This window comes from Protopterus annectens, chromosome 9.part0 (genome assembly GCF_019279795.1).
Source record: "Protopterus annectens isolate FY-2018-M chromosome 9.part0, PAN1.0, whole genome shotgun sequence".
Lineage (NCBI taxonomy): Eukaryota > Metazoa > Chordata > Ceratodontiformes > Protopteridae > Protopterus > Protopterus annectens.
The window spans coordinates 115,907,562-115,923,794 of record NC_056743.1 but is presented as its reverse complement, the minus strand read 5'-3'; the positions used below and the strand labels follow the sequence as shown (position 1 = coordinate 115,923,794).

The window sequence follows — 16,233 nt, the reverse complement described above, 5'->3', positions numbered from 1 at the left end:
ATTACAGGATTAGGTCGAGTGGCCTCCGAAAGGCATGCGTGAATGGGCGTGCCTTCGCTGAAGGTTCGGCGTCAGGCTGGCAACTCAGCACCATAAAAATCTACTGCCAATCATTAGCGGACCGGAGTTCTGCTGTGGCGACCCCTTACCGGGAAAAGCTGAAAAGACAAACAGGATTAGAATTATACGAATGAGCACATCTTGCTTTAAAACTCTACGAATGAACACATTCTCAGCTTTAGAACTTTAAGAATGAATGCATCACATCTTCAGAATTGTATGAATATGCATAACACAGCTTTAGAACTGTAACACTGAATGGATCACAGTATTAGAACTGTAGGTGACTACATTGTAGCATTTAACTGTAAGAATGAATAAATCACAGCATCGGAACTGTAGAAATTAGTACATTACAGCATTAAAACTGTAAGAATGAATACTTCACAGGAAAATACCTGTAGAAATAACTATATCACAGTTTATTGCTTTTGTTTACCAGAAATGTCCATCTGGGCACAGGTCACATTTTCATTAGAAACCTAGAGAGAAATGCTCCATTTTACAAAATAAGTAGGTCAGTTATATAAAATGTACATAATAAATGTACATACATACATACATAAAATGCTAATGATATGACAGTTAATCAAAAAATAAAATGTACAGACATAGAATAGTAAATGTACATGCATATGTAGAATAGTAATGATATTACAGGTAATGAAAACATGGCAGTTAAAACAAGAATGCAGTAAAATATTAATATGAAGCTTATAAGAGTCTAGTTATTTTCAAGTGGAATCAGCTGTAAATAGATATTGCATAGTAAATAGTGAAGTAATTGTAGGATGAAGATGGTTACAAATTAAGAAGGTAAAAGGGAGATAGAGATAGTAGTGGTGAAGGGTCTATTACGACTGCAAGAATAAATATACCAGAACTTTAGAATATAGGAATGAAAGCATCACAGCATTAGAACTGTAGAAATGAGTATACCACAGCTTTAGAACTGTAAGAATGAATACATCACAACATTAGAACTGTAGAAATGAGTATACCACAGCTTTAGAACTGTATGAATGAATACATCACCACATTAGAACTGTAGAAATGAGTACATCACAGCTTTAGAACTGTAAGAATGAATACATCACCACATTAGAACTGTAGAAATGAGTATACCACAGCTTTAGAACTGTATGAATGAATACATCACAACATTAGAACTGTAGAAATAAGTACATCACAGCATTAGAACTGTAAGAATGAGCACATCATACCATCAGAAATGTGGAAATGAGTACATTGCAGCATTAGCACTGTAAGAATGAATACATCACAACATTAGAACTGTAAGAATAAATGCATTATAGCTTTAAAACCCTACAAATGAATACATCACAGCTTTAGAACTATAAGAATAAATACATCATAGGGTTAGAATTCTAAGAATGAATACATCATAGCATTAGATCTGTATACTAAGAATGAATACAGCACAGCTTTAGAACTATAAAACTGAATACACCACAGCATTTGCACTGTGAAAATAAACAAATCATAGCATTTGAACTGTAAGAATGTGTGTATCGCAGCAATTGTTTCTTTGTTTATGTGTTTGTTTAATTTATTTTTTTACAGTTTTTTCTTCTGGTTAGTAGATTGGTCTACTGATCCTTTTCAGCTATGAGCCAAGTTCAAAGAGCAGAAAATATATTATCTTACTGATATTATTAAAGCTCCCCTAGAGGGCCTTTCCCAAAGAAATTCTGGAGTCAAAACCACGGAGTGAAGCTAAACTCCAAGAAATATGTAATAGTATTCTTAGGCAAGCAAGACCCACTTCTAAGTATCACATTGACAACATCCCTCTTGACTGTTGATCCCATAGCCATGGATCTGGGAAGCTGTGTTGACCTTGAACTGTCCTTTGATCACCACAAAACTACTATTGTAAGGAAATTTCACTGTACTCCTCTCTCATTAGGCCATTAACTGAATATAATGTCCCTTTCAGTATGTTCCTGTGCAAACAGGTGTCACAAGTGGGACGCAAGTGCCACTAAAACAAATCAAATACCTGAATCATAAAACAATTATACTGATCCTTTCAAAGCCTTGTACCCCTTCCTGGTATCATAAACATTACTATGATGTGACCTCTGTCTCCTGTATAGAGCCTCATCTGACCCTTTCTTATTGGATCTATTACACATTCACAAGTCCAGTAGATGTATGAATACCCACTCAAGGGAATTCAGTCTTGTTTGCAGCATAGATGAGAGATATGGAAGGGTTAGGTATATATAATAGACTATGTCTTCTAAGGAACCATCTTCCACCCATGTAAAGCAAAGTACTTGTCTTACTCTATTCCAAAATAATTTGGAAGACTGGATGGGAAACCATAAATTTAGCCTTGGTTAGTAACCATCTCACTCATGGACTGAGGCATCAGGAAAATGCTAAATCACATATCTGTTCCATACTCTTAGGTCCAACAGTAGTATGAACATCTACTCAAGACATCTCAATTTCTTTTGCAACATAAACAGAAGCTATTGGAGGAGGAGGTATATAAATATCTTCCACCCAGAAAAAGTCAAGTATTTTTCTTTCTCTCTCTTCAAAAATAATTTGGATGATTGGATGGATAACTTTAATACTTCTGCAGTTTACCAACCATGTCACTCATGGATAAGGGCAACAAGTAAATCTCCCAGCATGTGTTTTCTACCATCTCCAACTCCGTCTATCCATAAGGAGGTGGTTCCAGGTAGCATGTCCAAGTCTTGAGCAAGCACTTTCACCTGCAACACTTTTAAATGGAGGGCATACCAGACATAAATTGGTGTCTGGTGTACTTCTGAGTTCATAGGTGTTGTCTTGTAAAGGTAGTTTCACTCTTACACCAGGCAGTAACCCTAGGTATCATGAAAGCCATTTGGAATGTTTTAGCAAATTACAATGCTTAATCTGGAGGACTGGATAATAAAATTAAGCTGCAGAGTTTATTTTCTGAGAGCATTGTGGGCTGAATGCATAATAAGAAAAGGAAGACTATCTTCCAGTTTTGGAATTATATTATTTTTGTCAGTGGTCTTGTGAGTAATGGTTACAAGGAGGTGACTGATCTTGCAAGAGTTTTAATTGAACAAGAACATTATTACACAATCTGTGCGTGTGATGAAGGAGAGAGTATGTTCAAGTATAAGGCCTAGGTACCGCTGTTCAGCAACATTAGGTTTTATATTCCTATCAAGATTAACAGTGCTATAACAAGGGTGACAGCTTCACTTGCAACAAACTTTACTGGACCCACCACTGTTTAGCACTGAAAACACTTCTCTGGCTTGAGGTTCCTCACCAACTACCCTACAGTCAGCTCACTTTAACCCAGAAAATCATCCATGCTCCATCCTCCTACCCAGCAAGTAGATCCCTACCCCACTACTCTCTTCCAAATCGTACCCTTCTATCAAATAATAAATAATTGCTTACCATCTACAAACCATAAAGGGCTGCTGATCTCAGTCTCTGTTCCTTGCCTTGGGAGATTTATTTGTTACCCCTACACATGAGGGATATGGATGCTAAACTACGGGTGAATTTGCAGTTTCCCATCCATTCATCTAAATTACACTTAAAATGACTAAGGAAAGTGCTTTGCTTTATGTGGAGTAGAAGACCAGTTCATAAAAGAACATATTCTATTTACGTTGCAAAAGAAATTGAGAGCCCTTAAGTTGGTTTTCACAGTACTATTGGACTTGTGAATGTGTAATAGTTCTGACAGGCTAGATTCTGTTGAGATATTAGGCAGGAGGCAGAAGTCACCTCTTAGTAGCCTGCATGATACAGAGTAGAACAAGGTTTTGACATGGTCTGCATAGTTTTTGTGATTTAGGCACATGATTTTGTTTAGTGAGAAAGCAATGAGGTCACTCCAGTTGTGACAATTTTTGGACAGGTACATACCGAATGGAACATTATATTCGATGACTGTTCTGATGATAGCCAAGTACAGTGGAATGATTACATCCCTGGACCTGGACATCATACCTTTAGACATATGCTGTGTGATGAAAAAGGGCATCCTTACAATAGTGAGTACGTGGTGATCAAAGGAACGTTCATTGCTGATATAGATTTCCAGATTCCTGACTACAGGATCAGCTTTCAGGGGTGTGTAGTTAATGTGATAGTTACAAAGGGACGTTATTCTTGCTGATGGATATGATTATGTATTTTTTGGCATATAGTTTTAGTCCATGACTATTGGTTTGGGAAAGGCTCTCTTGGATGATTTTGGTGTCCTCTGGGATGTTTATGATGGCTCCAAGCTTGTAGTCATCTACAAGCCATAAAACCATAACATTTGCTTTTGACCTCTGAGAAATGAATTGCAAAAGGAGTGTCATGGGGTACACCACTAGTCACATGTCTTTTGGAAGAGGTAGAGCTGTTCATTCTAATTTCCTGGGTTTTATTTGTCAGCTAATGTGCTATCCAATGGGTTACATCGAGAATGATATGAGTTTATCTGTAACATACATTGTCTGCATTAATTGCGTATGTACTGTATCAGCCTTTATGCAGACTAGAGGTATTTTGGGTGGACTGTGTCTGCGTATTTCCTGTGTGCAGTATGTAAAGTTTATTGGCTTATGTATTTGCCATTACCTTAAAGAGAATGAGCAATGCAGTCTGCAGTTTTCTTTTTCCTTTATTATTTACTTATTGTAATCTGAATGTAGTCTTGGGTTTAGGGGGTCTATATTATGAGATCAAAGAGACGGGAGAGCAAATGGCTTAAACATCGAAAATGTCATACTTTGAAGTAGCTCTTTTGAGGGGCTGCCCCCCCAATTTTATATATATATATATATATATATATATATATATATATATATGTGTGTGTGTGTGTGTGTGTGTGTGTGTGTGATCTTCATTGTACCGCAATCTCACAAAAAACACATTGATGAACGGCATTTCATATATTAAAGCTGTTCGCTCTTCAGCCTATTCGATTTCGTGATAGGAACCCCGTTTAGGGCATTGTTTTACATGAGCTAGGTTGTACTGGATTATTTTATATGTCTGTGTAGTGTGTGCAATGTGTGAACTTTTAATGAAATGATGAGTTTAGTGGGATGTTAGTAGCTTTAAAGCTGTTGAGGGTGTAGATAATTTTTTTAATACATCAAGAGGATAGACTGGCTTCTGATGATACACAGTGTACCAGTTATATATTTTATCTTAGTCTTTAGCTGGAGGTCAGTGATAGGATAAACACACGCAAATAATGCTTTGAATATTTCAGTGTGTATTCTGTGATTTCATTACCTAGTTATAAGCTGTGTTGACAATGAAACTTTGTACAATTCTAAGAAACTACCAAGTAAGTAAATAAAAATGTCATTTAAAAATGAAAAACAGACTCTCATACACTTTCTGTAGTCTCTTCATAGCCTAATCCCTGCCTGGAGCACACTGCTTGTATTTTCTAAAGAATAATGCACCAATGAGCTGAATACATTTCTTTCTAAATGAATGAATGTAAGCTTTTTAGTATTATTTTTGTTTGCTACTTTCACATTAGCTTCTTCAAAAGGTAGAAAATTTTAAATACCACAGTATATGAGTAAAAAGATGGTATTAAAAATCCCTGCTTTACCTCAACTGCCATAAAATTATTGTTTTGAATATGTTTTGCTGTGCATTAACTGAATTAAAATCAGTTGTAACTAGATGGTATGTGTGTTTGGGATATTTCTTTAGCACATGAATTGCATTTCTCACCTATATTAGCATTTAGGTTGCAAACAAATTATTATGTTCATCATACAGTACTACCACTTCCTATTTCCCAAGGAGAAAAAAAATACGAAAAAAGACAGTTCTGCAAATCTAGGTGTCCTTATTTAAACATGTTTTAAGAATTTCTCAAACTTTTCTTGCAATGTAGTTTTAATATTTAGCCAGCAGATGGCAAGGTGCCTTCATTCATTTTCCAACAGTAGTTTCTAACAAAACCCAGTGTGAAAAGCCTATTGCAAAGAAAGGCAGTTTAGCAGTCGTCTATCTGGGGTCCTGTGCTGTGTGCATCTGTTCCTGACACTTCCTGGATTACTTCAGTCGAGTGGATAGTAACACAGTAAAGGAGTGAGAAGTGTGGTTTCTTAGCAAAGGGGTGGATATAGGTAGCCATGGAGCAAAATGAGAGTATGAGAGAGAAAGTGATATCAAGGGTTTAATTATGGTTATTTGCTTTCTGGATTGGACTGCTTTGCAGTTTTGGTAAAACAGCATATGAAACAAACATTATGGCTTTGGAGAAGAAATGATAGATGCTACTGTTCATCTTTTTAAGTTTTTGATGTCTCATTTAACGTGGATTACTACATTCTACCATCAATTAGCAGAGCAACGAAGGGGTGCAGTTTGCTGTTTTAAAGGACACATTGCTAACTACCTTGGAGTTACACTAGCAGCTTAAAGCTGAGAAATGAGGGTACATTGGCTCATAATAAGAAAGGTCTGCTGAATGCAAATTGTCTGTGGGAGTATATGTTTTTATTTATGTGGCAAATCAAGTAAAGAAAAAGATAACACACCACCTCACCCCCTCAGGAGTGGGTATATGGATGGGCAACAGCAACAGGAGGGGACAGATAGTCCCCCTAAGGAGTCTGAAGAGTCCTCAAGCTCTGAGTCCTTGTCCAGCCTAGATGAGAATGCTAAGCTGGCACTGGTCCGGAGGAACAGCACTAAGACATTTCCAGGGCTGAAGCTGTTTGGACGGAGGTGAGCAGAAAATATGTTTAGAGTTTGCTTTGGATTTGTTGGAGGTGAGCAGGAGTGAGAAGTGAATACAGGGAATTGAGATATGCTGGCAGAAAGCTCTGATATTTTCAAAGTGGGTATGTGGCTATTTTATGGTGGTGAAGGGAACTGTTCTGTCTTTCTGTATGAAATTACTTAAAGTGGTGGAAATTCTGTATCCCAGCATGGTTGGACTACTCATAAAACCAGAGCAGACATGAAAATTTGTTTTGTAGCCCTTATAAAATGTAGTAGTCACTTATATATAAATCATATGTTCTATTCTTAAGTGTGTGCTCTAAAAAATATGTATACCTAAGGAAGACATCAAATAGTATGCATTTTCATTCTAATAGATGAGACACTGACTTCTCTGCAGGTGACCACAGTATATTTAAGCAGTTGCTATCCTTTCTTTCTGTTTATTGAATGGAAAGACACTCTCACTCACACACACACACAGATATATGCACACTAACGCACACACACACCGATATATGCACACTAACACATTCATTGTATTGTTAATAGTTGCAATGAGCTTTACCAGTGTGTTTTTAAGAGAGATTTGTGCATGGCAGATTAAAGGGGTCTGGATTGTTTGGTAATCCCTACTTTAGAAAGATTGTTTTAGCCATGTATTTACAAACTTAAAAGATTTCCTCTAGAAACAGATGGACACATCTGAAAAACAATTGGCCTTAAACATAAAAGGGTCAGTTGCTAGCCAACTGTCGAGTTTGACAGAGGAGGAAAATTGGTATTATGTTAACTCATTTCTCTTCTTCCTCACTGCAGAAGCAGAAAACATTACATATGCAGTGGTTTATATGGGAGCCCATCACAGTAAAGTATTCATCTGTCATTTATCTACTTGTTTTAGCCTGGAATGGTGAAACTATAGCAATTTCTGCTTGTTTTATTTTGAAGTTTTGTTTTACTGACTGTAAAACATAGACAACCTCTCATATTTGTAAATGCTGTGTGTGTGACTTCTTGTTTTGCTATGAGATAGATGCCATGATAGTAGCAGAAGTGGTGCCAACTGATACTTTGGGTACACCTGAATGCTATGCACGAGTCCCCTTCAAAGGATCAAAATTTCAGAACATCGAATCCCTTGGAAATATCGAACCTTGTGAATGGAGATCGCCGTACAGTGCAGAATGGGAACGTTACCATTCTCTTCACTGTAGTGTGATCTCAGAGTTGGTATATTTAAGTAGCAGAAGGTGTGTGTGTGTGTGGGGGGGGGGGCAGCCCCCCCTCCCCTGCAAAAACATGAAATGAGAATTTTTCATGTTTTTGATTTTTTGGTAAGGTTTGATATTTCAGATCGTTGATCCTTTGGTCATTGATGACTAGATGTTCAATATTCTGAAATTTCATTCCTTTGAAGTAGAACCCTCTGCACACAAAACCAATTTAGTAAATGTCCTATATTTAGTGTATAGTCTGTATTTAGAACTGGTTACTGCATGCATTCATTAATCTGCTAGGAGAAACAAACCTGAATTAATAAATAACAAAGAAAAAAATCTTTTTAACCACATGCTTAATTAAATGTTGTGAAATTGAGTAGTGGGTACTTGTATGAGTCAAGGAGACACTCAACATAATCAATGTAGTTAGTCTGCTTGAAACTTCAGCATTAGGAGTCACCTAAATTGCCTCCCCTTTCTTACAAATAGTGTGCCCACAGAGGATCTTTATATTAGTGGGGGGGGGGGGTACAGCAACAACAACAGAAAGGTCAAGCTTAATAAGTTCTTTTGGGAAATTTGAAGCATTCACAAAGGGGATGTATTTAAATGAGGTCCTCTTGACCACTACATGAATCCAATAGTGGGGTTTTAATTAGTCATGATTCTGTGTCCTTTTGAAAAAGTAATCACTCCATCCCATACTAATTAAGGATTCAACATTACTGGTCTAAGGCAAGATAGGGAAATAAATGGAAAGAGCTGTTATTTGTTTGCACGCTGTACATTGTGGGACACATTGACGGACTGTTTTGTGATGCCCAAAGAAGACATTTTGGACTGCAGAAATGCATGCATTATCAGTGCCACAGATCTAACACACCATTGTGCAATAAGTCATACATTGAAATGCATAGCATCTTCCAGAAAACAAAAATTAGTGCACCAGTGACTCAGATGTTAAATCTGTATTTCCATCAGTAGTGAGATATCTCCATATGCCTTGGGAACTGAGATCCATATATGTATATGCACAGAGTAGCAGTCTGTGAAACAGAGGAAGGGGTTCTGTAAGTGCTGCCACCAGGATGCCCAGTAAAAGGAATAACTGATGAAGGTTATGGTCATGTGACTGGTGTTAACTCTGAATCCTAATGGGGAATGAAGGTACAATGTACATATCAGCACACTGTCATGTGACTGGTGTTAACTCTGAATCCTGATGGGGAATGAAGGTACAATGTACATATCAGCACACTGTCATGTGACTGGTGTTAACTCTGAATCCTGATGGGGAATGAAGGTACAATGTACATATCAGCACACTACATGTTTTCAGGCTGCATCAGCGGCATGATGGGCTTGATATATACCCCTCCCCTCAATGTCATTCCATTAGGTGTGCACAGGGGCTTTAAAACTGCTAGAGAAAACTGAGCCACCTTGGCCCTGTTGCTAGACCATAGTAGAGATTCCAGCCTGTTACCCCCTTCCCCCTCCTGCCAGAGTGGATAAGATGCTGCAGTGCACTCATTTCTCCCAGGTTGTGAGCACTGGTTTTAATTTGCCACAAATACTGTTTATGTTGCAAGCACAAGGGTGTGTTTATTTAAGTACAGGTGGGAGATGATATGCTTTATAGCTGTAACTGACCAGCAAAAGGTGCCACCGTTTTAAGAACAATAAAGTACAAAGTAAAAAAATGTTTAGAATAACATACGAGAATTTATGTGCCACTTTGCTTTTTCTTCTGTTTTGAGGGAACTTGGCAGCTTAGGTCTCAGCAGCATAAAGCAGTACTGTTTTAGAAAGTACAGTTGTGTAAAATCTTATCCTAACAGTTGATGCCCTTGCCTTCACTGCTGCAGTATTCCTAACAGATGAGATTCCTGTCGTGGAAGCCTGATGTCCAGCCAGTCTGCCAAAGCCTACCATTGCTTTAAGGTGCGCCGAATGTCACCCAAATGTTGCTTGCATATCGTAGGGCATAAAGGTGATGTTCAAGCATACCATCTACAGAACTGATTGCCCCAGTAGGAATACCAGTCCAAGGAAACCAAGAGGTAACCTGTAAATCCAGGAAGGCAAAGGACTAGGGGGGTGGAGGGATGGAGCGAATACTACAGCAGTGAAGGCAAGGGCATATAACTGTATGGTAACATTTTATAAAACTGTACTATGTCATTACATTCACTGCTGCAATATTCTTAACACAGGGGAGAGTGCCAAAGCTGAAGAGGAAACTAGGGAGGAGGAAGGAGCAGAAGAGTCCCCTAAAAAGCCATGAAGATTGGCACTAGCAAAACCAGCCCTAGCTCTAGAGATACCATCCAATTTATAGTGCTTGGTAAAGGTATGCACAGATAGCTGCTCCAAGAAAAGAATTAGTATCTAAGCCCTTGAAAGAAGGACCAGAAGAACCCACAGCGCTAGTAGAATGAGCCCTAACTGAAGAAGGAAGGCTGTTACCATGAAAAATATAACAAAAGGAAATAGCCTTAGAAATCCAAGAAGAACTAGTCTGCTTGGATACAGCTAGTCCCAAAGATGTAGGATGAAAAGAAACAATAGCTTAGTCTTATCTAAATAAATCCAGACTTGCCTATGCATGTCCAAAGTATGCAGCACCCTCAAAATGTCAGATTGTGGAGTGGGGAAAAAGTACATGGATTAATAGACCGATTAAGAGAGCTCATTAACCACCTTAGGCACAAAAGTAGAGTTAATGCACAAGGACACCCTGTCATCATGAAAGATCAAAAAAGGAGGACAAGCCATAAGGGCTTGTAACTCAGACATCTGTCTGGCAGAAGGAAGAGCTAACAAGAGAACAGAATTCCAAGAGCAACGTTGCAATGAAGCTGAAGTAGCATGCTCAAAAGCAGCCTTCAACTTCTCCAAAAGAAGATGTCTGTTCAGAGGGGAGGCAAAAAGATCCACTTGAGGGATACCCCACTTGTTGGATAATGTCCAGAAACACATCCCAGTGAAACATCCATTCATGAGATTGAGTTAAGGACCTGCTCAGTGTCTGCCACAATGTTCTGATTGGAAGGGATATAAACTGCCTGAAGAGTCATTTGAAACTTGACAATGAGATCCCGTACCAGAAGTGCCAACCGGCAAAGAAGATAAGATCCTGTTCCTCCCTGTTTGTTGATGTACCATATCACTGTGTCATTGTCTGTAAATATATTGAGAGGCCCTCGAGAGAAAAGAGGATGAAAGGCCTGAAGAGCCAGCAGAAGAGCTCTTGTCTCTTTTTGACACTGATGTGCTCCTTCTGCTGATGAGGCAACCACCCCCCTTGTACCTTTAAGGAGTTATATGTTGCCCTTCCCCATCACATGTCTGAGGCATCTGTGAACAATTCCTGAGAGAGAAGAGGGGGATGAAAAGGGATCCCTGGATTCAGTTGCTGAATCCACCAGTGAAGTTCCTGTCTGAGACAAGGAAGAAGAGGAACTACAAAGTCTAGAGGATGTAGGCAAACAGCCTGATGGTAAAAACAAACATTTGGATTGGTGGCAAAGAAGTCCTGTAGATGGTATGACTGAAAATCACCTTTATGCCCTACACTACACAAGGAGCATTTGGATGACGTTCGGTATACCTTAAAGCAATGGTACGCTTTGTTAGACTGGCTGGACGTTGGGCTTCCGTGGCAGGGAATCCCATTTGTTAAAAATACTGCAGCGGTGAATGTAAGGACATCAGTAGTTCAACAGCTTCTTACAAGAATGGTGGGTGAAAATGTATTTCATAATGGAAACTGCATGACATCTGGAGAGATGCATACCATTAAGAATTTCTCCTGCTAAGACATGCAGTGATGTTTTGTTAAACCTGAACTCAGAAATCTGTGTTGTCTCTTCGCAAGGTAAAACATGTGATTGGCTTCCTCAATTACTTTTATGGCTGTCTTTAAGTCCAGCCTGCAGGCTATAGTAGCATGTGTCAGCTTTGCAAGTGCCAGTAAATGGAAATAGTGGTTGGCTAGTGCCTTGGGTTGATTGACTGAGAGAAGTGAGAAGGCATCCCAGCACCAGTTAATGTTTGGGATGGAAATCCCTAATGTTCTCATCACTGACAGAAATTCCCATTTTCAAACCTAGAATACAATTACAGAGCAGCCTTCAGTTTAAGTCCTTTCATTTTAAAAGACAGCAACCCCTAAAAGCTGAGGTTACCATGTCTGTTTGAATACGTTTCATAATGATTCTTGCCATCACCTTGCAAAATATGCTCACGAGGCTGATTGGTTTGTAATTGTAGGGTTTTATAGAGGAGCTTTTCTTGTGGGTTGAAACTCTGTTAGTGTGCTTTCGGATATCAAGGAAGTAACCTGTTTTGATGCTGTATTAAGAATGTATATTGTGGGGTACACCAAGCTTTTTTTGATTGCATAAATTATGTTTCCTGTTATCTCATTTTGCTCCATGCAGCAGGTTATTCTGACCTTACTGAGGGCAGAGGATCATGTTACAGGAAGGAAGGATGTTGTGCCCTTGTGTGTCTTGGAAATTTGCACTATATCTATATGCCAGTGTGTTTACTATATTCGCTGGCTCTGTTATGATGACACCTTTTTGTGTAGCACACTACATTCTTGTCCCTTCCTCTTCATTTTTCAGATGGCCTTATTGTTTTCACTCTTTTTGATGGCAAGTTTTAATATGACAAAAAACCTTTTTTAATATGTTGATTGCTTCATTCCACTATTCATTATCTTATGTTCTGGGTCTACCCCCGGACCAACTTCCAGTGGACCATACCTGTGGAATTCTCACAAGATGCTAGCTACCTCAGCTGAATGTTGTCAGCATGGAAGAATAATGGATGTACTCATGAGGTCCTTATTTCTTTGGCTTGTATCTACGCTGTTGTTCTTTTGTTTACTTCCCAAAACTTCCAGCCATATGTGTGATGATCACAACAAGAAACATCATGTGATTCAGTTCTAACTACCCCACATTTCATTGTAATCCCTGAAATACTGCTACCACCACTGCATTCTCCTATTGGTCAATCTCCCAATCCTCACTACTCTGTCTTATGAAATAGATCCCAATGTAGGCCGTCACCTGTTTCCCACTTAACCTGCAGATAGCAGTCTATTTCTTTCTGTGAAAGGACCATGACATCTGAGTTGAAGGTACTGATTTTTATTCCATCTTCTTCACACTCTGCAGTCCACATTAGAAAGTAGCCACTTATGACTAAGAGAATATCATTATCTGCTGAAAACAAAAATGCAACTCCCTAATCTGGATACTGCCCAGACCTCATCTGCATCTTAATATCAGGTTCATAAACATCACAAACAGGATATGAGAGAAGTCACACTCTTGGCACAGTACTACACATACTGTAAATGTATGCTGACACAACTTCACTCCTCAGATGTAGGGACTGAATGATGTGTAGCTGTGACCTTGGGACCACATAGTATTGTATCACTTCCCACAACACATTCTAGGCGTTACATGATCATATGCTTTTTGCACATGTAGACAGTACTGTCAAACTCAGACAGCCAGACATTTAGGATGTGCTGCTAACCTCCATATACTGAAGAATATAGTCTGGAAGAGCTGGTTAATGGGAAAAGTAAACGGAGCACTGATTTACAGTTTCAGCACTATAAGTAGTGGGTCTACAAATAAATATCTGTTTGCATAAGGCATGTTTTGTATTCTAGCCATGCACTAATTGTGCTGTTTTTGTGTATGCAAGTTAACATACACACTACAATTTTATAACTGGGGTTACTGCATAAGCATTACTAGTGTGATAATGATAGGACTATTATTAAAGAGAACTTCTGTATACATGGAAGCATTTTTTCACAGAAAGCGTGGAAAATGACTCTAATAGCCTTCCTAAAGTCAGGATAGAATTAAAATCAGTAAAAGAATAAAAAAAAAAACAGTATGAGACAGACACAGCTTATTTGTGTTACATGGAGTGCCCGGATTATATTCCAGAACTGGCAAAAAAAGTTAAGCCTTTTCTGCATTTTTCTGATGTATGAACCTAAGTCTACGAAGCTTGCCATACTGAAGTTGAAATATCAGAAAATTACTGTAACTGATATTCATAGTGCCACAGAGGCAACAGCTTCCAAAGAACTATATCAGAGAAACTAACTGCTACTTACTTAATCTGTAACACACTTCATGTTGCCACACACACCCACAATAAAAAATAAAAAAAAAAATGAAATACTGGTATTAACAGCTAAAAACTGTTTCTTGCTCTGTCTTCTTAATTTGTGGCAACACCAAGAGTATTATAACTTTCAAATGCTCTCAAATGTTTCACACTCCTGCACTTTTTTTTTTAACTGTTAGTAGACTAGGGCAGCAAAAATGCTGAGTATATTACAAACAGTTGTCAAGGATGGGTCACCAACTGTAGCTCGTGTGTCACTTTGAGAGCTTTGCTATGTAAGTGGAATTCACGTAATCCAGTTTTCGAACAAATAAAGTGGTTAGGGTTGTTGGACTGATGATAATCCTTTATGTTGTGTTAATTAGAAAAAAAAGAAGTAAATTGTTGGTTAAAAAGTATTATCAGCTTATCCAAAAGGTAGGTAAAGGGGCAGGTTAGGTGTGGAAACTACTGGTTATTTTCCATCCCAGGGTATGTCTTAGTGCAGCGCCTTCTATTTGTTTCTGCTAATTGTAGGAAGTGGGCTAACTCAGGTGCATCACTGCACACTGACTCATAGTAATTCACAAAAAATGAAGGCTGCCATAATTGGATTTCTACACCATCTAAAGTAATGTGATGGAAGATGCTCTGACTTGCACTGTTGGCAGTGCTAGTAGTATGCACATAATTATTTTATCTAACTTTAGCTTATGGTGATGCGGAGTTGTTTTCCTCCTTATCACAGTTTGTCTCAGAACCCAGTAAACCTAAGACTTTGGCAAACAGGCTACCTCTGATGAGGTTCAATGCAAATGTATTGAACCTGTACTGCCATCATCACCCATATAGTAATACTGTCCTGAACCTTGTTTTCAGTGAACACTGCCCTGTATTGAATTAAAATGTCCTCCCCACTGGAGAGTGATCAGACAAAGAACCAACCCAGGGAATGGAAACAAACCAATGGAGTAAACAGGCTTGGAAAATGGGTTAGAGATGTGGATGATTGCAAAATGGGCCAGTCTGACCACATAAGAATGTAAAGTAAGCAATTATGGCAAAAGATAGAACCTACAAGAGGTGGAAAGGAAGGGGCAGTAAGGTGAAGGAAGCACAGTATAACATGGCTTGCAGAAAATAAATAGGGTAGTAAAGGTGAAAGGGAGTTGATAGAAGGGTCAAAAGGGAACCAAACATATTTTAGATACATAATGGAAGGAAGGATGCAAAGGACAGAACTGGTCAGGCTGAGCAAGTGTGGGAGGGAGAGCATAGAAGACTGGGAAAAAAGCAGAGATATCGAATGAGTATTTAGCTTCAGTTTTCACAAAAGGAAACCAGGGGGAAAGTACCACGCTAGGAGACAGAGCAGAGTTGGATTGCAGTGGACACATACCAGGCAGAGGTAGGGGATGAAGGAGGGAACTGGCTTCCCTTAGGAAAAATAGGGCAAAAGGAGCTGATGGGCTACCTTCCAAAGTTCTTGCAAGTCTGGAAGGTGTGCTGGCATACGTCAAACCAGAGATAATCAACAGATAACTGGCTAGTGCAAAAGTGCTAAAGGACTGGAAGACAGCAATTGTGTTATTCTTGTACAAGTAGGGGAGCAAAAATACCAAGGGAACTGCTGGTCTGTTAGCTTAACTATATTAGTAAGAAAAGTCATCAACAAAATTGTAAAGGAACAGCTTTTAGACTTTCTAGAGGGCAACAATCTCCAGGATATCAGCCAACATGGTTTATGGACTGAAGGAGCTGTCAGTACAACCTGATCCAGTTTTACATATGTGCTACAGCCAAACCTGACAGAGGAGTGCTGGTAGACAGAGTCTACTGTGACATCATCAAGCCCTTTGACTTAGTCCCACATAGGAGGATGGTAGGAAATTTGGAAGGGCGGGTAGGGTCAAGAAAGCTGCGTGGTTGAATGGTAGGACACAAGGGGGTTAGGGTGAAAGGCACAATGTCAAACTTTAGGAAAATGTCTAGTGGAATAATGCAGGGGTCTAACCTAGGTCTAGTATTCTTCTATATGACTGTGTCACAC

The 16,233-nt window shown here is 38.9% G+C and overlaps 1 protein-coding gene across 1 annotated transcript in view; it reads left to right on the top strand.

Moving 5' to 3' along the window:
* The first annotated feature begins 6,094 nt into the window (after positions 1 to 6,094).
* Positions 6,095 to 16,233, top strand: part of LOC122811072 (diacylglycerol kinase zeta-like) — a 3,109,428-nt gene continuing 3,099,289 nt past the window's right edge. Inside the window, exon 1 of the mRNA XM_044082630.1 lies at positions 6,095 to 6,810. Coding sequence (XP_043938565.1) covers positions 6,551 to 6,810 — 260 coding nt within the window. The 5' untranslated portion in view covers positions 6,095 to 6,550. The remainder of the gene's footprint in view (positions 6,811 to 16,233) is intronic.